Source organism: Impatiens glandulifera, chromosome 6 (assembly GCF_907164915.1).
Source record: "Impatiens glandulifera chromosome 6, dImpGla2.1, whole genome shotgun sequence".
Classification (NCBI taxonomy): Eukaryota; Viridiplantae; Streptophyta; class Magnoliopsida; order Ericales; family Balsaminaceae; genus Impatiens; species Impatiens glandulifera.
Genome location: NC_061867.1, coordinates 985,484 through 1,010,163, shown reverse-complemented (window position 1 = coordinate 1,010,163; position 24,680 = coordinate 985,484). Strand labels below are relative to the sequence as shown.

General features: G+C 31.2%; 3 protein-coding genes across 3 annotated transcripts; 1 reads left to right on the top strand and 2 right to left on the bottom strand.

Annotated features, from left to right (window-relative positions):
• Positions 1-3,427: 3,427 nt before the first annotated feature.
• LOC124941175 (probable L-cysteine desulfhydrase, chloroplastic) lies at positions 3,428-6,774 on the bottom strand. Its single transcript, XM_047481461.1, has 2 exons — positions 5,239-6,774; positions 3,428-3,744 (listed from the first exon to the last, which is right to left on the bottom strand). The coding sequence occupies exon 1, from the start codon at positions 6,595-6,597 to the stop codon at positions 5,239-5,241; it is 1,359 nt and encodes a 452-aa protein (XP_047337417.1). The 5' UTR covers positions 6,598-6,774; the 3' UTR covers positions 3,428-3,744.
• Positions 6,775-12,147: 5,373 nt separating this feature from the next.
• Positions 12,148-15,079, top strand: LOC124941174 (aspartic proteinase A1-like). Its single transcript, XM_047481460.1, has 14 exons — positions 12,148-12,169; positions 12,264-12,616; positions 12,700-12,760; positions 12,836-12,930; positions 13,015-13,127; positions 13,210-13,378; positions 13,618-13,657; positions 13,755-13,822; positions 13,923-14,036; positions 14,125-14,189; positions 14,261-14,408; positions 14,485-14,604; positions 14,690-14,778; positions 14,867-15,079. The coding sequence occupies exons 1-14, from the start codon at positions 12,157-12,159 to the stop codon at positions 14,952-14,954; spliced, it is 1,536 nt and encodes a 511-aa protein (XP_047337416.1). The 5' UTR covers positions 12,148-12,156; the 3' UTR covers positions 14,955-15,079.
• Positions 15,080-15,431: 352 nt separating this feature from the next.
• Positions 15,432-17,871, bottom strand: LOC124941755 (G patch domain-containing protein 8). The gene is made up of 9 exons (XM_047482108.1): positions 17,731-17,871; positions 17,522-17,583; positions 17,363-17,440; positions 17,057-17,243; positions 16,723-16,877; positions 16,332-16,475; positions 16,151-16,254; positions 15,906-16,059; positions 15,432-15,593 (listed from the first exon to the last, which is right to left on the bottom strand). The coding sequence occupies exons 2-9, from the start codon at positions 17,546-17,548 to the stop codon at positions 15,510-15,512; spliced, it is 933 nt and encodes a 310-aa protein (XP_047338064.1). The 5' UTR covers positions 17,549-17,583; positions 17,731-17,871; the 3' UTR covers positions 15,432-15,509.
• Between the last annotated feature and the right edge of the window lie 6,809 nt (positions 17,872-24,680).

Genomic DNA, 24,680 nt, shown 5'->3' with positions numbered 1-24,680 from the left:
TGGTTAAAAGTAATTGTTGAATGAGATGTTGATTGACCGAAGTGGTTGATTAGGGGATTGGTTATTGATTTGTTGAAGTGGGGGATAAAAGAAGTCGCGATAGAGTAAATATGATGAGATGCGAGGTGAGAACTTGTGGTTGATTTGTCGGGATAAGAAATCGATAATAAAAGGAGACATCAACGGTTAAAAATATATAATGAGATGTTGATTGACTATAGTATAAACGTGTGTGGTTACGAGATTAGAGGTCAAAATTAGGATTGATGAGTGGTTTGTCGAGGGGATAAAGAGGCATATAAAAAAAGTGTAAATTACAAGATGAGAGGCTGATTAGGGAGATTGATATTTTGGTTTGACGGGTGATAAGAAGTGTGTGAAAGTGTGTAAGGTCGTGAGATGCGATGAGATGTCGATTGAGATTTGGTGGTTGGTTCGTCGGAAGTGGAGAATAATTTAAGAGGTTGGTAACAAATGAGATATTAATAGTTAAAAATATATGAATGGGATATTGATTGACCAAAATGTAAAAGTGTGTGAGGTCATAAGATTAAAGGTCAATTGTGATTGGTGAGTTATTTGTCGAGGTGATAAAAAAATATGAAAAAGTGTGAGTCACAAGATGAGAGGTAGATTGAGGGATTGATGTTGGTTTGACAATGATAAGAGGTGTGTTAAAGTGTGTGAGATCATGAGATGAAATGTCGATTGAGATTTGGTGGTTGGTTTACCAAAAATGGGACAAAAAAAGAGGTCGTGGTAATATAAAAGAGGATAGTAATAAATGAGATATTAGTGGTTAAAACATATGAATGAGATGTTGATTAATCGAATTGTAAAAGTGTGTGAGATAAGGAGATTAAATGTTAATTGAGATTTGTGAATGATTTTCCAAGTGGATAAAAAGAAATATGAAAAAGTGTGAGTCACAAGATAAAAAGTCGATTGTGATAAAAAAAAAGGTAAGGGTAATAATTATGAGATTAAAGGTGGGATTTGTGGGGATAAAAAACTAATAATAAAGGAGATAAGTTAAAAATAATATGAATGAAATTTTAATTGATCGAAATGTGAAAATGTGTGAGCTCATGATACTAGATGTCGATTGAGATTGGTGATTGATTTGTCGAGTGTGATAAGTAGCATGTGAAAAATGTGATGTCATGATATGAGAGGTCGATTGCGATTTGTGGTTAATTTGACGATAGATGATAGGTATGTGAAAGTGTCTGAAGTCATGACATGAGATGTGAACTATGTGATTGGTGGTTGGTTTGTCCAAATAGTAATAAAAAAAAGTCATAATAATAGATAAGAGGTTGGTAATAGTGTAAAATACGTCTAATATTACTTTAGATATGACAAAATATATGACACAACTTTAAATAAATATTTGAATCAATTTATAAAAATTAACAAGATAAATTGTGTAATTGACTTGATTTTCACTAAGAAAAAATCTATATATCTTTGAAGTGTTTTCAAATTATAAAACTAATTTTAAACTTGATATTTAATGAATTTTAACATAAATTTTAAATTAACTTATCTTTTACGACTTAAAAATAATTTTAAATTAATTAAATTTGAATAATATTAATTTTATTTAAAATATTTATAAATAATTTTGACCGTATTTTGAAATACTCGTGATTCCAAACTTAAAATTTTTTTTCTAAACAAATTATAAACTAAATAAACTTTAATTATTCAACTTTTTTTTTTTGTTTTGTTTTATTTTTATGTAAAATTTGTATTTATTATGTATTTTTATTTTCTAAATTCTCATATAATGTTATAATAGTTAATAAATTTTGACTCATGGCTTACAAATCACCTATTAAAATAATAATGAACATTATCTGAAAACGAACAATTTAATTTCATAATAATTTAGAATGAAAATGGTATAATATTAAATTCATGGGTGACAATTCAGACATGATGGAATTTAGGTTTGCAGGTTGAGTTCCGTTTTTGTTTCTATTTGAATGCGACTTATTCCCGCAGATTAATCATATAAATACACTTAATCATCCTACCGGCTCGAACCCAAGATCATATATCTTTAAAGAACATAAACACAAAATAAGGAAAAAGGAGCGACACAAAACCCTAAAAAAAATGGGTTCATGAATATTTTGAGTCATTTGACGTCGATCTAATTTTAACATGTTTATTAATCATATTACCTAATTCCGACCCGAACCCAAAAATACATTAATTAAACCTATGTTTTTCGTATTCAAGTCGCATTTTTTTTAATGGATATATATTAATTAAAGAAGATTCGTCCGAGTCCGATGATACATTAGTGATTCTCAGCCCCATGTTTCTCTTATCTACTATACAAATGAAGACTCTGAATGAACTTAAAAGTCTCCCCTGAAATTGAAGAAAATCAATCATCATCTGAAATTGGTTACAGCAGATTGTGATCATGATTCGTGCAGGGCAATCTAATGAAGAAGAAGCCTCCATCCATCCACCCATCAGTCTCGATCGATCATCCTGCACAAATCTAGATAGATAGATACCTGCAAAACAACAGTGAGAAGAGCAAGAACAAGAACAATCTATGAATTAGAAAGAGGATAGCCAGGGAAGAGGCAGTGCAGGGGAAGAGCAATTAATAGATAATTGAAGACTCTCATCTCATCTCATGCTCTGTCTCGTCCCCGTCTATTCTCTTCTCTTCTTTAATAACAACAATCATACATTAATACATATACTATATTGGATTGAATTGAAATAAATTGATGAATGAATCAATGAATTGTATAAGATGTTGCATCTTCTTTTATAATCATCATCACAAACTAATTTGTACTTTGTACTTGAAAGAAGAAGAAGAACAAGTAGCCATTCGATCCCTCATAGTACAAAAGTAGTATTTCAATTGATGAACAAGTACAAAAACATTTCACTTTCTATACAACAAAGAAAAAGATTAATCCATCAACCAATAAACGTACATCGTACTACTGAGTTAATTTAGTACTACTCTCTCTCTCTCTTTAAGTTTTAATTATACGGTCAAACACGACACATAACATCTAGGACTTGTTTGATCTGAGGTTTTCAATAATTTAAGTTTACAAAATTAGACATTTTGAATTGTGGGTTATGGCTTTTCAATAACCAAACAAAGCATAGTAGGGCAGTCTGTCTTAAAACTCTCATCATAAAACCCAACCACCACCTAGCCAAGCAGACCAGACCCACAGCTAAGAGCTTGTTTGATCTTGGATTTTGTTTGATAGATGAAATGGAAAATTTTTAAAAAAGAAGATATTGAACAAAGGGTATTTTGGGTTTTGGGTAAAATTCTCAAAAAAAAAAAAACTAATATCAAACAAGCTCTAATATTAGATTTGAAGAAAATTTGCTAGTTTCAAATAAACTGGCTTAATAACAATAAGTCAAGTCAGAAGAAGAAATGTCTAATTAAGGGTTATTTGTTCTAATAACACTTTAAAATAGTACTTGCAATTCAATAACAAGAAGAAAAAAAAAGTATCTCCATTGCAACAACTACTTAAAACAGACAGAAAGACAGACAAACAGGCAGACATGGAGAATGCTGTGGTCGGTCGGTGGTTGGTCCATCCATTTTTCTCCCATAAACAACTAATAATAACTCTTCATGGTTCTTTGTAGTAATAAAATGTGACCAAACACATTGAGCTTGGTTTTGAGATGCACCCTTTTTATTTGCTTGCCCCCCCTTCTTCCTCATTTGCACTACAAGTCCAAAATCATCAAAAAGTTAGTATATAGTAAAAACAACTGCTGTATATATACCCCTAATGTATTCTTATCCAAACAAGGTTATTTCGAAATAAAAAGTCGGTTATTCAAATAAATCCAAATAAAAAAGGCCTTAATCAATTTGTCTTCCACGAGGCTTACAATGCAAAATAAGGATCCTTCAGGAATATTGAAAGAAGCTCAGAACAGAAATTTCCTCACAGAAAGCAAAACTATGTAGCAGATTGAGGAAAAAAGTAAACATAACAGGAAAATCATAGCAACGAAACTAATAAGCACGCATACATTTAAGTATAGTATACAACACACTCCTCTCAAATATGAAAAGTTCGTCACCTTATGACTAGAAAAAACATGTATACAAATTTCTTTAGCAAAATCCTCATGCCCACAACTAGATTTTGGGGAAAAGATGCCCTGCCCTGTATTTTCTGAATGAAAATCAGAGCATTTAAGTGACTTGTAGGTTCTGCTATAATGTTCACATCAGCAAGTTTGATTTAGTTCCATTAGGTAAATACTGAAAGATATTGCAATTTGGGTTTCTAATGTTTGCAAAATGTGGAATTTGTTCAACAATGGAGACTCGATGCTTAGAGGGGTAGAAATTATGCTTAGAAAGTCGAATTAAGAGTTAGGCTTAGTGGGTCAGTATCTATACATGAAAGAACAGTTAAAAGTTTGGCTGGATTGAAGACCATCGTTATTCAAGGGTGGGAGCATTGTGATAGCAAATAGTACACATGACTCTTCCAACATCTCAAGCTTGAATAATTCCGAAAGTAAAAAATAACTTTGTATGCTATGGAAGTTATAATTATTAATTCATTACTGTCATGGGTAAGAGATCACATTCCTGAAGATGAGTTCCAAACATATACAAAAGCCTTACTCAAGCCTAACAATGGAAACATTTGTGGCTTAACTAACCTGAGGAAATGATGAGAGTCGAGTCATAATTTTTTAAACCAACAATACTCAAGTCGAGTTGAAAGTTACTCAAGGAGAAAGCTTTGATACTAGGAGATGGACAAAGTGGAAAAGAATGATCAGTTTTCTTTAAGAAGAGAAGACAGACATACAGTATGAATCTTTTGGAAAAAAAAATAGATATCCACTGAAAACCTTTTACAACATTTGGAAATCTAAGAATAATATTGTACAACAGAATTCACAACAATGGTGTGTGCAATTAAGGATTGACGTACTCAAAATAATAGATAATCAGACAAATCTCAGATGATAAGTTTGGAAACTTGTATTAGATTGTTTGGTACTAGATTCGTAGGCAAAATCCATGTTGGGGGGGGAGGGGGTTCTAAATAGAAACATGCAATGAAACTAAAGTATTGATTTGAAAGGTGAAACATTAATCAAACATGGTGCTCCAGGATTCATACAGAAAACTACAACCATTTCATCTTAGAGATATAATTAAGTAAAAGAGAGTTAGGCAAGAAATAGCACCTATTTCGAGAGATGAGTACAGGTCATTCCGTCTTTAACAAGCTTACTAATTGCATCCCGAAACTTATTGTAATCATCAACAGTGTTGTAAACTTGATAAGATATACGCGCATAACCTGTCACTGGATTAGCCTCTCCATCCTTAGGTACCTGATAGTAAATAGGCACCTCTACACCAAAGGAATCCCTCAAATGAGCCCTTAACTTCAAACAATCAGAATCACTCCTAATTGCTAAACAAGCTGGGAGCCCGATCATAGCCATACTCGCACACATTTCAGGAGGAGCACCAAGATCCGTACCCCATGAATTAACCAACATATTAGCCATCTCCAAAACCTTCTCATGATTCCTATTCCTAATACCCTCAATGCCGCCTTCAAACCTATTCACAAAATCCATCACTTCCGGAACCACAAGCTGTGGACTGTAGTCTCTTGTTCCAATCCACGCACTCTCTATCGCTAATCCATTCCCGTATTCATGAGAAACAACAGGATGATGCAAATCCGATGACTTCTCGGATTTACGACAGTACAGAAAAGCAACAGCAGGTGGGCAGAACAACCATTTATGAAGATTACTAGTGTAGAAATCAGCTCCAATCTCTTTCATATCAACTTTAACACAACCAATCGCATGAGCTGCATCTACAAATATTTGATCAACACCTTCATCTCTACAAATCTTAACTAGTTCTTTAACAGGTATCACCACACAAGGCATGGAAGTAATATGATCAATTACAGCTAACCTAACTCTATGACCATTTGATCTTCCCTCTTCAAGAGCCTTCCTAAATTCACTAATAATTTCATCATTAGATATTACTGGAAAAGGAAGTTGAACCTCAATTACCCGTCCACCTACACGAGTAGCATACGCCTGAACAGATTTCTTGACAGCTCCATAAGCGTAATGAAGCATAACAACAGCATCTCCTTTAGAAAACCGGCCTTCAGTGAAAGCTCTACTGGTCTGCTGAAGAACAATAGCGGCGGCGGTGGTAGCATTATCAACAATTGAGACCTCCGAAACATCATCAGCGTTAATCAGTTCCTTTATCACTTGACGGCTGCGAAGAATGGAGGGTTTCAGCTTGTTGAAGTAGAAATCGTCTGGCTGTTCAAGGTACTTAAGCTGCCATTTCTGCTGGGCGGCGATTACTGAAGCTGGGCAGGAACCGAAGCTGCCGTTGTTGATACGGGCAACGTTATGAGGATGGTGGGAGAATTCGGAGCGGATTTCGGCATCAGTTATGAGTGAAAATTTGATCTTTTTGTTGGGGGAATTGTTGTGGTGGTGGGTTCCGTCGCCGTTTTCGTTGAGGTCGAATTGGAGATGGTTATTTGAATCCATTTTTTTGTGGGTTAGGGTTTCAGAGGAAGGAGATTACGATTGGAAAGTCAGCGGTTGCATCTGCGATTGAGATCGAGAGAGAGAGAGAGAGAGAGGAGAGAGAGAGAGATAGTGGCTTGAAGACAGATGGATGACATGGGAATAGAAATAGAAAGCTCCGATTTACAGAAGAGAACGAAGGAGAACGACGAAGTGGATAGTCACGTGATATCTGCGTGACCCTATGCTGTTTACACACATATACCTAATTATAGTATTGTTTTTTGTTTTGGTAAGTTTATTAATTGTCTTTTCTTTTTTAAGAAAATAATTATTACTTTTATTGAAAATTGTATTTTTATTAAACATTTTCTTTTAGTTTGACTAATAGTTGATTGGGGATAAGACTAAGATTATATTTGTGTAACTGTCTTTATTTAATTTTGTTTCGGTTACCAACACAAATAAAAAAAATTAAATATATACTATCGTTAATATATATATTTTTTATAAATTTATTTTTTATAATAATATAAATTTTCAATCTATTACCATATAAATAATATTAAAAAAATAGTTTATATCATTTTATTAAAAAATTTATTTTATTTTTAATGAGTACAAAAAAAATCCCTAAATATAATAGTGTGGAATGATAAACGTAATCCTTGTCTCTCATCCTTAATGAGTATATATATATATATATAACACATGGAATGAAAGTAGTGAATACGATGTGCCATGCTACATCGAATCCTAGCTCTTTAAAATGTAATCTTCTCTCTAAACGCGAAGGGGTTCTCTCAACGCGACCCTTTTTCGATCGAACCAGAACGTTACTAAATCACTCCTTAATTTCAACCTTCGAGCTGATCCAACTTTCTCTAAGAGAAACAAATTTTTTGCTGTCATTGGAAAAATGTATGTTCTTAAGGACAAAATTCTAATTTGTTCTTAGTATTGTAGTTTTTTTTTTATAGTATTCATTATATAAACAAGAAATTGATAACATGTAAAAATCAATGCTTTGTTTTTAATTCGTTTATATGAATAAGTTAATTTTAGTTCATTTAGATAATCATTTTAAATGCTATAATCATTTAGAATGTTCAAATAAGGTTTAAAATGTTCAAATACGACTTATAATGTTTGAAAACTTAAATATATATAAGAAATATTATTTAAAATGCTTGAAAACTGAAATATATACATGAAATACTATTTAAAATATTTGAAAACCGAATATGCAACTAATTATCATGTTAAAATCATTTACATATTTATGTAAAACCATTTTTACATTCATGTATACCGTATTTCATACATGTAATGCGATTTACTGAAGTGCTTAAAAAATAAAAAATAATAACTTGTTAAAATCATTTATAATATTTGGTTTAATATTCAAATACGACCTATAATGCTGGAAAACTAAATCATGTACAAGAAATACGACTTGAAAACTGAATCATGTACAAATACGACTTGAAAATTGAAATATATATAGCTAATTGTCATTTAAAATCATTTACACATTAATGTAAAACCACCCTCCATTCGTTTTGAACTTGAAATTAAAAAATAGCAAGTCATGAACTCTCTCTTTCTTTCTCATAGATAGGAATCTTCTAAATCTTTCCACCACCTTCCTTTGGTTTTGAACTCAAAATTCAAATAATGAGAAGTTCTCCACATTTCCTGCTCATAGTTAGGAACTTTTAGATCATTTCACCACCTTCTTGGGTTGGATCTTGGACGTACTTGAAATTCTTGAAAATCACACGATTTCTCCTATTTTGTCTACAAAATGTTAAACAAAAATAAATAAAAGGAAAAAAGATTTTATTTATTTTTCATATTCTAAATAAATAATTCTAATTAACCATTAAAACAAATTAAGTTGAAAAGTTATAAACTTAATCTTATAATAAAAAGAATTGGAAAATAAAAACACAAATTTATTTGAATTCAAAACTAATCTAACTTAATTTAATTAAATTAAATTAAAAAAACTAAACTAAAATAACATAACTAACAAAATTTTCAAAATTAATTTATAAAATTGTTAATATATATAATTTTTATATTTTAGTTTTTTTAAATATACAGAGTAATTAATTATTTAAATAGTCTTGAATATTATAAGTATAATAATATTCTTAGGGATTATAACTTAGACAAATTACTATTTTTTTTTATCATTATATATTAATATTCTTTAAATATTTATATAAAAAAATATACTTTTTTAAAATTACCCTACATCAATATTTTTAAATCATTTAAAGATTGTTTAAAAAAAACTATTGGACCAAGCTCTTTCTTCTTTTATTATGACCATGTAGATTTAATTTTTAAAATGGTTCTAATATAAATATTCGAATTCATGACTTTGTGTTTTTGTGCTCTAATATTCAACGTGTCTTATGGTAAAAAAAATTAACAATAAAAAATAGAAGAAGTGTTTAGATTACTTTTAAAATTTTAATATTTATTTAAGTATTACGAGTTTATAAATAATTTCGATTTTACGTTTTTATAATATTTTAAATTAGAAAAACAAATTAATACTTTATAAACTAAAGAAAACTTATTATTTATTTAAATAAATAAATTAATATAATTAATTTTGTAAATATAATTTTTTATAGTATTATTTATTTATTATTGTTTTTAATTAATTTTATATTTAAATATATAATTTTTTAAAATTAATTAGGTATAAAATATTTAATTATATATAAATAATAATAATAATAATGATAATATATAACTAATTTTTCTCAAAAATAAATTCCAGATTTTATAAGTTTATAATTAGTTAAAGATTTTTTTATAAATTCTCAATTTCAACCTATTTGTTTAGACATCGTTTAGGATTATACTGATTCAGCATTGCTCTTGACAAACCCATTAAAAATCTTAGTAATAACTATTTTTTAAAATATTTTATATATTTATAAACCGTAAATAAAAAAACCATTATTATTTATGTATATTTAAGTAATTATATATTGTAATAGTAATTATATATTAATTGTTAATGTGATTTTTTTTTACTGAGGATGCCCAAAGGTGAGTGCGGCATTGTTATGATCGCTCAACTAGGTAGTATTTATTTTTCTTATTATTATTAATGTGATTTCCTCTTTGTATGAGAAATATTATTTCCTATTTGGATCCATGAAATATTAATTTCTATATGAATTTAGGCCGGATATTTGTTTGTTTACCTACAAAATTACAAACACAAATTCAACATTTTTTATTTAATAACATCTAAACTAGTTATATAGTTATTTAGTTGTATTATTCTAACTTGTTTAAAATATATTCGATATTTATAATTAATTCGTAAATTCGTAACACATAACTCCATTTTCGAATTAATTAATTATTTTTAAATCCCGTGATGCATTGAGCTTTTATAGAAAGTTTTCAAATATAAGTTTGTTGGCTCAAAATTATTTAATCATATTTTAGGCCCAATTCTACCCTCTTGCACTAGCTCTAGTTGCTTGCCCGATTTTCGGACATCAAAATGGTTAGAGACTTTTGGGTCGGATCTGATGTTCTTTACAAAAATACATCAAATATGTGCCACGAGTTAAAATTTAAAATTTATTCGGATTAGAACGAAAATAATATCAAGCAAACAAAGAAAATAAATCCGTTAACTATTGCTATTTTTTTTTAATGACAAAAAATTATCAATCGGCAATATTTCCCCTTGATATTAGTGTATACTATATATACAAATAGAACAATTACCCATAAATTGTTTTAAACCAACCATGTCTAAACAAGAGTCTTCCATAATTACCATATATCACAACTTTTCTTCAATTCAACCAATAAAAAAAACGAAAACAATATCATTAAAAAACATCATTTATATATAGAGTAATGTCCATTAATCTTAGCTACATAATATAATAGGGAGGAAGATCAATAATTCGGTAGAGTATCTAGTTCTATGCATGATCCATCTAGTTAATATTACTATCACAAAATTAAAAAAAAAAATATACTCTCAAATAAATTTTAAAGTGAATCACAAACTAAACTTTATGTTTCATAATTGATAAAAAAAAATGTTTTATTTGAAATAATCCAACATAAAAAATGAAAATATTATTAAAAATCTCTCATTAATAAATACAAAAAAAAATGGTGTTTTATTAAATAAAGAGAGATAGTACGTGCAATGCAATGGCTTGTAAATGAAATTTCTGGGTAACTTCACATCATCTTGTCCGCCACATGTAACCTTCCTTCTAACACGCGCCTATCTACAGTTATTTTATTTATTTTTATATCCCATTTGTTTTAAATTATATTATATTATAAATATTAATAATAATAATATCCCATTTAAAAACTTGGTATATTAGTTCTATAATGTATTCTTACTCATTATAAAATATAACTTACATAAATTATATATTTATATAAATTAATAAGCCTATTTAAAATGATCATTTTAAATTAATATTTTTTAAAAAATAAATAAATATAACTATAATTTTAAAAAGACTAAAATCACAATATATATATATATATATATATATATTTATATTGAAATAGATGTTAAGGGGAATATGGGTGAATTCTAATCATTTTTTTCAAGGATAATTTATTGGATAATAATATTTATGTTTTTTTTTCTTATTTTCATTGCGGTAGTTTTAAATTATTTTGGTTGGTCGGTATATTTTTGTTAATTTTTCATTAATTCAAATAAAAAGTTTGTATGAAATATTAATTTGTAAATAATAAAAATAACATTTACAAAATAAAAATAACTAAATAAAAATTTAGATATTAAATATTATAACAATTTTTTTTAAATTAAAATTTTAATGAAAATATCTAAAATCTTGAAATTTCTTAAGAGTGACTTTAAATATGAATTCGTTTGAGTTCCATAACGATGATGAGAAAGTAAAATAAATAAAATAAACTAATAATGGGGTGTCGGAAAAATTTTTACTAAATATTTTGAGTGGTAGTAAATTTGTTATTGTTCGTGAATTGATAAGCAACACCGAAAAAAACTTTGTGAAGTGATAACTGACTATTTATCTATATGATAAAAAAAAACCGTACAAATCAATAAAAAAATACATATAAGATGGTTTCCAAATGAAAGATCAGATTCATATCTCTTTCCTTTCCTTCTTAACGAGAGGTACAAGAACTCGAGAAAACATCGTCAATGCCTTGACGAGTATGAACGACAAACAATTTATAAAAAGTATTTAAAATTATAAAAATTTAATCCAACTAAATAAAATGCTAAACCGAACCAAATATAATACGAACTCAAATCTATACAGTTAAAAAAAAAAAATCGAAACACCTGCTCCTAAATAATTATCTCACATTCACTAAACAATTTAAAAAAAAAGAAATAAGTGTCACCCACGCTCCTCCACAAGAGACCATGCGCGTGGTGATTAATTTTTGTTGTTTTGTTAATGATGATTGTGAATAGAATCAATCTCTCCCGCCTTCCTTAATCTCTGTTGATAAAAACGTCTCTGGTTTCCACCTAAAGATCTCATCATCTTCATCTTCATGCAACAACAACGTCTCTCTCTCAAACCCTAACCCTAATTCATCATTCCTTCTTCTCTACTTAATTATTAATACTCATCCTCTGTTTTTTCTCTTTATTGAAACAGGGTTCATCATCATCATGGGAAATTCCTATATCTGGGCAGCCATTTTTTCTCTTCTTTTTGCTCTATCTTCATCATCTTCAGATGGGTTAGTTAAAATTGGTTTAAAGAAGAAACCTTTGGATTTACATTCTATTCAAGCTGCAAGAGTATCCAGATTGCAACTTCAAAAACGTTATGTTGGAGAAGATAACAGTTTTGGAGATTTTGATGGAGAAGTTGTAATCTTGAAGAACTATCTTGATGCACAATACTATGGAGAAATCAGTATTGGCACTCCTCCTCAGAATTTCACTGTTGTTTTCGATACCGGCAGCGCCAATTTATGGATTCCATCTTCAAAATGCATTCTTTCCGTAAGTGTTCGAGTTCGATTATCACTTAAAACACCTTAAGTTTTTCTTATTCATTAATAATTGAATGTTTTCTTTGTTTGCAGATTGGTTGCTTAGTTCATAACAGATACAAGCACAAGAAATCCAGCACATATAAAAATATTGGTAATCTTTTTGCGACCGTTTATGAATATGTCGCTATACGAACATTTGTTGATTGAATTTTGATATAATTTTTAGGTGATCGTTGTAAAATACATTATGGGTCTGGGACGGTTTCTGGAGTTCTCAGTCAAGATAGTGTTCAGATTGGTGAACTTATTGTTCATGATCAGGTTAGTTAATTCTTAAAGAAACATATAGCGACGTAAAAGGTTTATCTCTAATGGCCAAATAATTGTTTGTATTTTTGTGTTAAGATATTTATGGAGGCGACAAGGGAAGGGGGACTTTCTTTCGCAACATCTCAATTCGATGGGATATTTGGACTCGGTTTTCAGGAAATCGCAGTTGGAGACGTAGTTCCAGTCTGGTAACTTTTAATTTAAACGGGAGTTATTTTGGTACAATTTTATTTAATCGTAAAAACATAACAAAAATATAAATAAATTCAGGTACAACATGGTCGAACAAGAGCTTTTGAAAGAGGAAGTGTTCTCTTTTTGGATCAACCGCGATCCTAACGGAAAAGAAGGTGGTGAGATTGTTTTGGGAGGCGTAAACACGAGACGTTTCAAGAAGAAACATAACTATGTCCCATTGACTCAAAAAGGTTATTGGCAGGTAAAATAAACTTTGCGATTCCATTTCTTAATGTCACTAATAAGATTATTATATATTTTTTAAAATGGTCGATGTATATTTAAAGATAATAAGAATCATTTAATCAAAATAATAAAGAATAACATGAGAAAGTAAAAAAGATGTCAAAACACATAAAAATAAGAAAAATACGAACATGTTATCAAATCGATTATCGAGCTCGTATTAATTGAGTACTAATCTATTCTTTTTTTTTGCAGTTTCAAATGGATGATTTTATCCTTGGAAACCACACAACAGGTATTAATCTTTATAATTCTCTATTTTCTAATCAGAAAAAATATTAAAAATTTCTTTTTGTGACATTTTTCCTCTAACTTTCAATGGGTGGTTGTAGGTTTATGCGGCGTTGGTGGATGCGCCGCTATTGTGGACTCTGGAACGTCGCTAATTGCTGGTCCAAGTGTATGTATTATCTGAATTATATGTTTTTTAAGTAGATTTTTTAATTTTTTTTCACATGGGTCTGAGTTAAGTTATTGATATTTCGATACGAAAATTTCAGAGTGTGGTAGCTGAAATAAACCACGCGATCGGAGCTGAAGGCGTAGCGAGTATGCAATGTAAGGAAATAGTGATACAATATGGAGAACAGATTTGGGACCTTCTAGTTGCAGGGGTTTGTTTCTTTATGTCCTATTCTTTCATTTTAACATCAATAGAAAAAATGTGTATTTTTATTTATATTTGTTTCAATGTTTTTATAGGTACAACCTCAAGAAGTTTGTCAAAGGATTGGGTTATGCATTTTGAAAGATCCCCATTCTGAGAGGTTTGGAAAAAGCTCATAAAAATCATCAATTTTTTGGTGCTTTTTTTGATCTTTTATGTATATATTTGCAGTAATGGAAAGATAAAGACAGTTGTTGAGAAAGAAAATGAAGTTAAAGCAATCCCATTTTGCACATCTTGTGAGATGCTTGTTGTTTGGATTCAAAACCAACTGAAACAAAAGCAAACCAAGGAGTCAGTTTTTGAATATGCTAATCAGGTAATTATTATTCTTTTCCTTCATTTTTGAAATATAGAACCGAGGTTTAACTGTTTCTTCCTCGACGAATAAACAGCTCTGCGAGAGCCTTCCTAGTCCGATGGGCGAGTCGGTTGTAGACTGTTCCAAATTGGCCACCATGCCTGTCTTGACATTCATAATTGGAGGCAGAAACTATAAACTCACTCCTGAACAGGTTCATTTTCAAAAAAGAAATTCATTTAATCGCGACAATTCTGATTATTATTATTATTATTATTAACTTTTATCAATCTTTTCAGTACATCCTGAGATCCGGGGAAGGCCCGGTTGAGGTCTGTGTTAGCGGTTTCCTCGCACTTGATGTCCCTCCGCCTCGTGGCCCTCTATGGTAATGTTTAAAAGAAAAAGATAGTTAAATATTACAAGTTAAAAGAGTCTGAGAGCTGATTAAGTTAACTTATTGATTGAAAATGCAGGATTCTTGGAGATGTCTTCATGGGCGTGTACCACACAATATTCGACTATGGAAATCTCCAACTCGGCTTTGCAAAGGCGATATATTAGTGAAAATAGTTTTTTTTTACTTTACCCTTTTTGTGCAATTGTGATGTGATTCCATTAAGATTATAGTTGTTGAAGCATCAGTCTGTCGGATTGACATGAAATAAAGAAAAATCTGTATGTTTTATAGAGGATATTTTAGATATCACTTTAAGAGGTTGGGCAAATTTTATGATGAAAAATGCTTATAAATTTGTACTCATAAAATGAAACTAGACAACGATTTGTCAATTATCATCTGATTTCGGTTTTCATATCCAAACGGGTATCGAGTATATTGATAACATCTTTCTTTTTTTCCCATTTTTCAGCCAGCGGTCTTAATAACATAATGGGTTTAGCAAAAATAAATAATAAACATTTGGATAGAAACTGACGGTAAAACTCCACAAATAAACTGTAATTTTCACTCAACAATCTGACTGTAAAAATTACATAAATTAACTGTAATTGGCATAGTGTTTGCTTAAAGATTTAAAGATGATGCAAAAGAGAGACATAAAAACAGTAATAGTTTACAAACTTAAACAAATTCTGGTTCAACCCAACAAACATACTTCACTGATCTTCGTCACTATCATTCCCGAAAACTGAAGCTATTGGAATCTTTGCCTTCTTCTTTATCGAGCTACTGTTTGACATCTGGCCAACATAAGAAACTGCCTAATTAGGAAACAACAATGACAAGAGTCCCAACAGAAGTAACAAGGAAAAACAATTGCCTCCCTTTTTGGCTTAGCTTGTTTTGCAGATTCTTGGACCTTGTTAGATGAAGGGTTATTTGGATTTAACCATCAATCAAATTATTCAAAATACCTTTATTTTATATTTTGGAACATTTTAAAATATTAAATACATAATAAACTTTAGTCATTCAATCCAAATAATTACAAGTTGTAAATGAGTGTCTACAAAAGTAACCACTTTTTCAAATAACCAAATTATGCAAAATACCTTTGTTGGAGCAATTTTTGAGGAAAATCCAAACTTCAATGTCTTGCGTTGATCTTGATCTGCAACTGCAGTAGCAAGATTTCCAGCAGCAGTAATTGAAGGACTATTATTATCTGTCTTGTTGTCGTTTTGCTGCTGCTTACGGGCGTCAGCCCTGTTTGGAGTCAACAACATGGACATACAATTCAATTTTATGTCAACAAAATATCGATAATAGTGAGAAAGAGAGACAAAATGGTTCTGACATCTGAGTAAATTTCGCCATCTCCTTCTCCTGACGTTGTTGTTCTCTTTTCTGCCTGTCATCACGGCTGCTAGCTCCATGCATTTCTCTCATCTCTTTGAATCGCTGCAAATGTTCTAGCAAATTGTCAATTTTTGTTTTTGTTTATTTATTGAGTAGTAATGTTAGATTTCTTTCATCACCTTCTTATGATTGTGATCGTACGAGCTCAGGTGAGCTTCAAACTCCACAGCAAATTTGTACTGCTTGTTGCAGAGCTGACAAAAGAACACTTTACGGATGTCTTGAACTTCAGTCTCAATTTTCTGCACTCGCTCTGCTATAACCTGGATTTTTCATGTGCAGGAAGGAAGGAAGACACGGCAGTAGAAGCAAGCAACCAGGTAATAAAAACTGCACGAAATTCTCAAGACCTTCCAAACTCGATGATACCAATTCCCCTCAAAAGACACACATATAAAAGAAATATGTGCTGCCTTCTGCTATTAAATGTAGGTTTTGTAAAAAAAAAAGGAAGCAAGCATCAAGCTCCAATTCTCGGGTATGCACACATACAAACTGCAAAAAACATACCTCTCGTTTCTTAGCAATCTCCTCCGTCTCCTCTAACTCCACGTCAAGTTTCTTCCTTTGGATATTTTCTTCAGCAGTATAAAAATCATCCTCTTCCTGTTTGCCAACTCCCAGTTTTGCATCTCGCATACCAGACCTTATTGGCTCAGTTATTCCTTAATATAAACAGAAAAAATAAATCAAAACCCAATTATTTGGTAAAAAAACATAACAGATGCACAAAAGATGAAGTTCCTCAAGAAATGATCACATGAGAGCCAATCCACCCATAAAACCTTGCTATAACATATTATAATCAATCTATTTCAATAGAAGAATTGGAGTTTATTTTTACCTTGTTCATCCTTCCCAAGACCTTTTCCTTTCCAACCCATCTTTTGAAGAAGCCTAAATCCAATGTTAGAAGATGACAATTGTGTATCCAATGAAGCTTGTTCTACATTATCTAGATCAACATTTTCAGTAGGCCTGTGATTAATTGGCAGATAAAAGTCTTCTACAAGATCCTCAAGACTTGTCTCCTATAGAATCAAACACAAGAGTATGAATATCTGAAGTATACATGTAACACAATCAAATTTACTTTTGTAGAAATCCAACAACTAGCAACCAGCAACCTAAGAAACATCTCAATACTTACATCCACCTTTTCCGGCAGTGTATCTCCCGGATTCGTTCCTTGTCTGCTGTTATACCATCTTTGGTGATTCATTTTATCCTGTATAAATTAAACGAAAACCCTTAAAACTAAAGAAGATACGAAAAACACCCAATTAATCACAGAGAGAAAAGATCCAACTTTAGGGATTCGAATTTCTAATCTCATATAATACCAACCATTTCCTTCAAAACCCAGTTGACCTATCATAAACGAAAGAAAGGGTACACGAATTCAGTAAATCGGAAATCAATTCAGTCAATTAGTTCTAACGAGAACAGGGGGATAGATTCTATGGTCGATGAATCAAATCCTATCAAACAAAAAATGTAGCTTGGAATCGGATTTACCAGTCACCGAATAAACACAAGAAGAGAATCAACTGCTGAATCAAATCGCCGTTCAGGCAACACTTGCCGCCGCCCGCCTGCGTAATAACTTCTTCCTTCTAAACGAACCTGGAGAGAGATTACTCAGCTTGGTTATCCCGAGTAGTCAAGACGATTTTGTGGCTTTATTAATTTATTATAATATATTTATTTTTTTTAAGTTAAAATTTGTTTGAAAATTTATTGTATTATTTTTGCTAGTATTTTTTTTTTATTAAACTTATATAAATAAAGCTAAAAAGATATGGTAATAAAAAAAATTAATATTTAAGTTCGAAATTTATTAGAATTTGATTTAAAATTTAAAAATCAAATAAATTGAATTATTTGAACAATTCAAATTTGAGTTTAATTATCTTCTAATATATGAAATACGTGTATGACGGATCTAGAAATTTGAATTGGGTGAGATTGATTTATTTTAGATGTGTATTAACAAAAATAACAAGAAAATTATAGATAAAACGATAATATATAAATGTAATTTTTTTTAAAAAAAAAATTAGATAAAAAATAATATATTAAATTACAAAAATAAAAAAATTACAAAATAATGTTATATATATATATATATATATTTATTTATTTAGGATACAACCCGAACCCTAAGTAAATTCCGTATTTTTTAAAACGTATATATTATATTCCTATTCAATTAATATCAACTAAGCCATGAGAGATGAGGATAAAGAGGAAATATGAGATAATGATTTATGAGAGATTTTGCAAAACCAAGTCAAATAAAGAATTCAAAATATTAGGTTTAAATAAATGAAAATGTGATATTTTTAAAATATATTTATTTAGCTTTTAGAAAGAGTAAAAATATTAAACAAAAGTGTGTGAGTAGCCTGGACAACTAAAAAAATTATTTTGAATTCCAATTCAGTTAGAAATATATATGTTTTTTTTTAAAGTGCATATAAAATAAATGTGATTTGATCAAGCATAAAAAAAATCAAAGCTTGACATAAGAAAAAAGACAAATAAAATAAAATAAACGGTTGACCACGTACAACAAAGTAATGACGTGCACAAAAGTCTTTAAGGGCAATGATCTCCTTGATCGACTCTACAGGCTTTCCAAATAATTTTAGATAATATCATAATAATGACTTTATAAATTATACACATCGGTCAAATACAATCATTAAACCTACACCAATTCCTTTCAAGTCAAATAGTCCATCAAAAGATAATAAAAATAATAACCAAACGATTTAGACTTTCCATATATGTTGTTTAAATCCAAACTTTCCAACAACTACTAAGAGACTTAAGTATCATCACCCACTGAATATGTCATGCTCTAAAGAAGACTCCAAATACCTGCAACCCCACGATAATGCGTAAGAAGGTGAGACGATGTTGCAACCTCTATAAGGCACATTCGACTAGTATGAAAAAATGTCGTCCATCAAAATACCACAATGATTAACACTCCATAAAAAAAACGAGAATAATAATTGTACGGGGGCAACTCAACATACAAGCTATATCAATGCCCACATGAAAACAGTTCACATCTTGTCACCGCATAACATCACGTATGATCAGTTTACCTCTTTACGCCTCACCTTGATCAAAACCCTAACATGAGAAGAGCTTTTCATGGTGTTCAACCTCCTTTTATATCTGACGTGACTAGCAAAATCGCTAGTTAGAGAATCAAACATTTCCTTAACAATGACATTCCTACAAATGACAATGGAGGGGAGCTCAGGAAATACAAAAACAAGACTTTTAACCCTTTCCAAAAGCTAATTGAGGCCCCATCCCCCACCGTGAATCTAGATTGATCGTGATAAATCTTTCATAAAAAATATATTCCACTCTAAATACTATATCCCGTAAGGTGATTAGATTTTTTGGTGAATAACCCAGACCAATCATGACCATATATACATTTGATCAATGATGCCCAAAGACTATCCGACTCATATGCTAATCTACTACATTTTGTGAGCAGCTGCTTTGTTAAAATAAACTAGATCCTAGATACCCAATCCTCCATAATCCTTGTATCGCTTGATCTTATCCCAACCGACCAAATGATCAAATGAGGAATTAGACGACCCCCAAAGAAATTTACACTAATTCTCCCCAACTTCACCGCCACACTTTTGGAGAGAACGAATAAGGACATCACAAAGGTGGGTATAGATATACCAAAACACTCTTGAACCAAACGACCTTCTTTAATTTCAAGATCAATTTACTTTTCCATATTGATAATTTACCTTCCATCTTAGTGATAATCGGGTCCTAAGAGACATTAGAACGAACTTTAGCACCCAATGACATACCTAGATATAACGACGGGAGGACACCAATACCAAAACCCAGAACATTGACGATCCTTGTTATTATCAAACATATTTGAATTCGTCTCGAATTCAATAATTTCGAACTTGAATCAAATATATATAGAGACGATTTAAAAAGCTCACGAGTCTGCTAGCTTCATTTGCACTCCTAATTATAATTATACTTATGTTCCACTTTAATTTAATTTTTTTTATTGTAATTAAATTCGAAACTTTTGACCGTAAAACTTTTACAATAAAATTAAAAATAACGACAATCAAATATATCAACAATGACATCTAATTTTACATAAAAAGAATTAAATAAACTAATTTTAAGACTATTTCGTTTTGATTTTCGTAACTTTAGTGACATGTTCTATTTTTGACCACATAGAACATCTATAAATATGAAAATTTGACATGCCTCAATTTATAATAATATTAAAATAATATTTTGAATTTTTAAATTCAAAATAACCCAAAAAGAGATTAAAAATTAAATTAGGGTTAATTATTGTGATAATTAAACCATAATTAGAAAAATTAAATAAAAATCTAAAAATAATTTGAGGTTAAAATATTGTAATTATATTATCCAAATTAAACCCCAAAAGGGTTGAAATTATTTAATTATGATTTTAAACATAAATTATGTATAATTTATGGCTTAAAACAATTAAATAAATACCCTAAAATACTTAAAAATAAAATAAACGATCATACTTTTTATTATGTTGTCAAAAATATTTTTGTGTATTAAATTGGTGAAGAAAAACGCAAGAAAGGATTACAAATAACCATTTTTATTAAAAATATAAACTCATAATCTTATGTGACAAAAATTATATTTAAAATTTGCAGCAAGATTTAGGACCATCGGATCAACGCTAGATTTTCATCCAGCAACCAGGTTGACGCCACGCCTATCGGCTGTAGCCAAACGCTTGCACCTGGGTCCACACGGGATTAGCTAACGGGATGCTAACCTTGTTAGCTCGATCGCCCAAATGCTGACGGATCTCCAATGGAATGCCAACAGAGTGTTCAATTAAACGAAACAACGTTGTTTCGTTCGTCTCCTTCGCAAACTTCGAATGCCCGCGACGGACACCGACGGTCTTCTAGAAGGCATATCTTCCCCGTTTCTCAACCTTATCCCTCAGTTTTTTCACCCATGTGCACGTCTCTTCCTCGCCATCATTTCCCCTAGGATGCGAAGTCAAAACCAATACCCTAGCTAGGCTGTCAAAGTCATAATAAAAACGAGGAAGAAGGATTTCAGAAGAGAAATTGAAGTTGAATTCGTCCATGATAACAGACCTAACTTGGTTTAAATAGTCTTCAAGTGATCTTCTTCCAATCGATCAAACAATCATCAAATATTACAGCTTGATTGAATATCTTGAAGAAATCCGGCGAACTGATTTTTGTAGAAATCTTCTCCGGCGATCAAAGTTTCGATCTAGGGTTTGGGAAAACTTTATACACATCATTAGAGTGTTCTCCAATCACTTGTAAGCTTCCAGATCCACTATAATTTGAATTATGATTGGAAATTGGATTTTTCCAAGTTTGATCGGGTGATCATATTTATGGTTCAATTTTGCATTTTCTTTGTTTTAAACCAATCCCTAGATGATTTATAAGTTTTTTGTCGAAAGAGATTTGATCAATTCAACCTTAATAAAAAAACTCAAATTTGATTTGAAAATCTAGAAATTTTGAATTTCGTGTTCTTGAACTTTTAAGCTTGAATTTTGATTCAAATAATTCCCTAGTATGTTTGTAAATATGTTAGGATAATTTCTAAATCATAAAATTAACATCTCGATCATGTTTGATCCAACTAAAATTAAAAAAAATAAAGTTTGAATTTTGGTTTTGAAAGTTGTTACAAAGATTGTATGATGTTCTTGTTTTGGTTGTGTTCGACTATAATCACCATTTCAAAAGTTTCCAATTTTCCCCCTAAAAATAATTTTGAAAAATTAATTGTTATAGAGTTCGATTGATCGTGTTTAGGGTAAGAGATTATGATCCTTACATTCATATGAGTTGATTGCAACTTATAGATCATGATTTCATAATATGTATCAAAAGATACAAGCCTGCAATTCTTCATACCAAATGAAGAACACTCGGTCCCCGATGACCGAGTCCTGTAGGACTAAGATCAAGAATTCTCAGTCCTGACCAAGACCAAGGACCGAGACCATTTACCGATGTTCTTGAGTTAGAACCGAGACCAAATACTAGTGTTCTTGAGCAAGGACCAAGATATCCGACCGATGATTCTAACCTAGGACCGAGACTCCTAGGTCCACGACTGAGAATCCTAGATCTAGGACCGAGACTCCCAGACCAAGGACCGAGAAACAAGAGTTTAAGACCGAGCCTCTTGAACCCTAAGACCGAACCCTCCAGTCCCATGACCGAGTGTCTCGAGCCCTAATCTAGACCACTCCCGGTCTAGACCGAGCCATCCAAGCCCAAATCAATATAAACGGACCCAAGCCCTAGGACTCTGGTCCTAAGGCCTGTTTGGGTTCACTTTTTAAAATCCAAAATTAGTTTTTTTTTTTTAATTTTGGAACTTTAATATATTTTCAAATAATCCCGAAAGGTCAAAATATGAATTTTAAATATTTTCGGAATATTTCCCAAACAAATATTTTGGCCAAAACCCTGTTTGGAATTATTTTTAAATTCTAAGACTTTTCTGATATTTTTCGCGCTTCATCCTCCGTACCCATTTTAAAACAGTCTCTACTTATAAAGTTGACTTTTGAAAATCGGTTGTATAACGTTTGCGTTTTAACCAATTATTCTTCCGGTCCTAATACTTAAAGTTTGTGCGTTATTTAAAATATTGAAACAACAATATTTAAATGCTGGTACCTGTTGTTGATGATCACTTAGGAATGAAAAAATATCAATCATTTTTAAAGGCGTTAGGGTTTAAAAATAAACACCATATGAGCTTTTATCGAAATATTTTATGGAAATATTCCAAAAATATTTTAAAAGCATTTTCTAATTTTTAGGGATTTTTATAAAATGATATGGAGTCCTAAACTTACAAAAATAATTTTGGATTTTGAAAAGTGGAACCAAACAGCCTTAGGACCGGAGTCCTAAGTCTTAGGTTCATTTTTATCGGTCAAGGTTAGAAGACCCTCGACCTGGGTCTAGGAGCCTCTCGATCAAGGTTCAAGATCTTAGGTTTAGGTGTTAAAGTCCCTCGGTCTAGGTGCTAAGGACTCTCGGTCCTTGGCTAATCTACTAGTCTAAGTGTACAAACCTATCAGTCTTGGGCTAGCTTGGGGCTAGGTCCCTCGGTCAAGGTGTATGAACCTCTCGGTCCTAGGCTAGCTCTAGGCTAAAACTCTCGGTCTTGGGTTCGAGAGCTCTTGGTCTCAGGGTTGGGATTCTCGGTCCCAAGGTCAGACCAATCAGTTCTAGGGTTTAGGATTCTCGATCTCAGACTTGGGATTATCGGTCCCAAGGTCGGACCTATCAGTCCTAAGGTTTAGGATTATCGGTCCCAAGATTGAACATCTCGGTCTTAGCCCAAGAACATCGGTCCTAGGTCTCGGTCCTAGGTAGTGACAATAAGAGGTAAATACTTACCCTAAGTTCCTGGGTTCGAGCCCGTCAAGAAGCAAGTTCTGCGCCTAGTTAAATGGTTACGTGTGTTTGTGGGCTACATACTTAATTTATTGTCCCATTTGTTCCATTTTTTTCTTGGTTCTAGGTTATAGTCCAGAACGAGGATCCTCGGTCGTACCTCTTAGTCCTAGGATAACAAGCCTCAATCCTCAGGAACACAAAAGTGCGGGTTTTTTAAATTCTTTTTTAGCTTTGATTCTTTGATCTAAAAGCTTGGATAGGTTCACAAAACTCCCATGAACATGTTGTTCATCATCTCAAGGTATGGATCGACCTGAATGATGATCATTTTGTTTAAAATAGTTTGTGATAAAAAATAGGATTATTGATTTTAAAGCTGTTTTGAGGTGTAAGGAGCTGTCCAATAGCTTTTTTATATTACATATACTTGATTGGTATTAAAACAATAACACTGGCTGCTTGTTTGAACCAAATAAAGAACTCAAAAATTTCAATTAATTTGAAAATTTTGATTTTGATAAAAAATGATCAAAACAATTGTCTAACATCATTACAATCATGTTGGAAAACTTTCTGGGATGTGATTCAACAGAATTAACCCAAGAACAACAAACCCATTATTTTATTTTCAATTTCAAATTTGGGTTCTTTTATTTAGATCGATTGATCGGTTCTATCATATCTAGATAGTTTCTAAATCATCTAGGATGAATTTCTAACCATAAAACATCATAAACAACAAGCATACAAGCTTATACAATTTGAATATAAAAGTTTCAAATTCAAATTGTAAATATGAGTTAGAGGGTGATTGGAACCGTACCAAGGATTGGAGAGCACTCCTTGATCATTAGGGAAGCTTTTTAGATGCTCAGATCCAAGTTTTAAGGCTTCAAACGAATTTTTGAAAAATCCAGAAGCTTTGAGCTTCAATGGTGGATTTTCTGTAAATCGCGATTTGAGGGTGGAGAT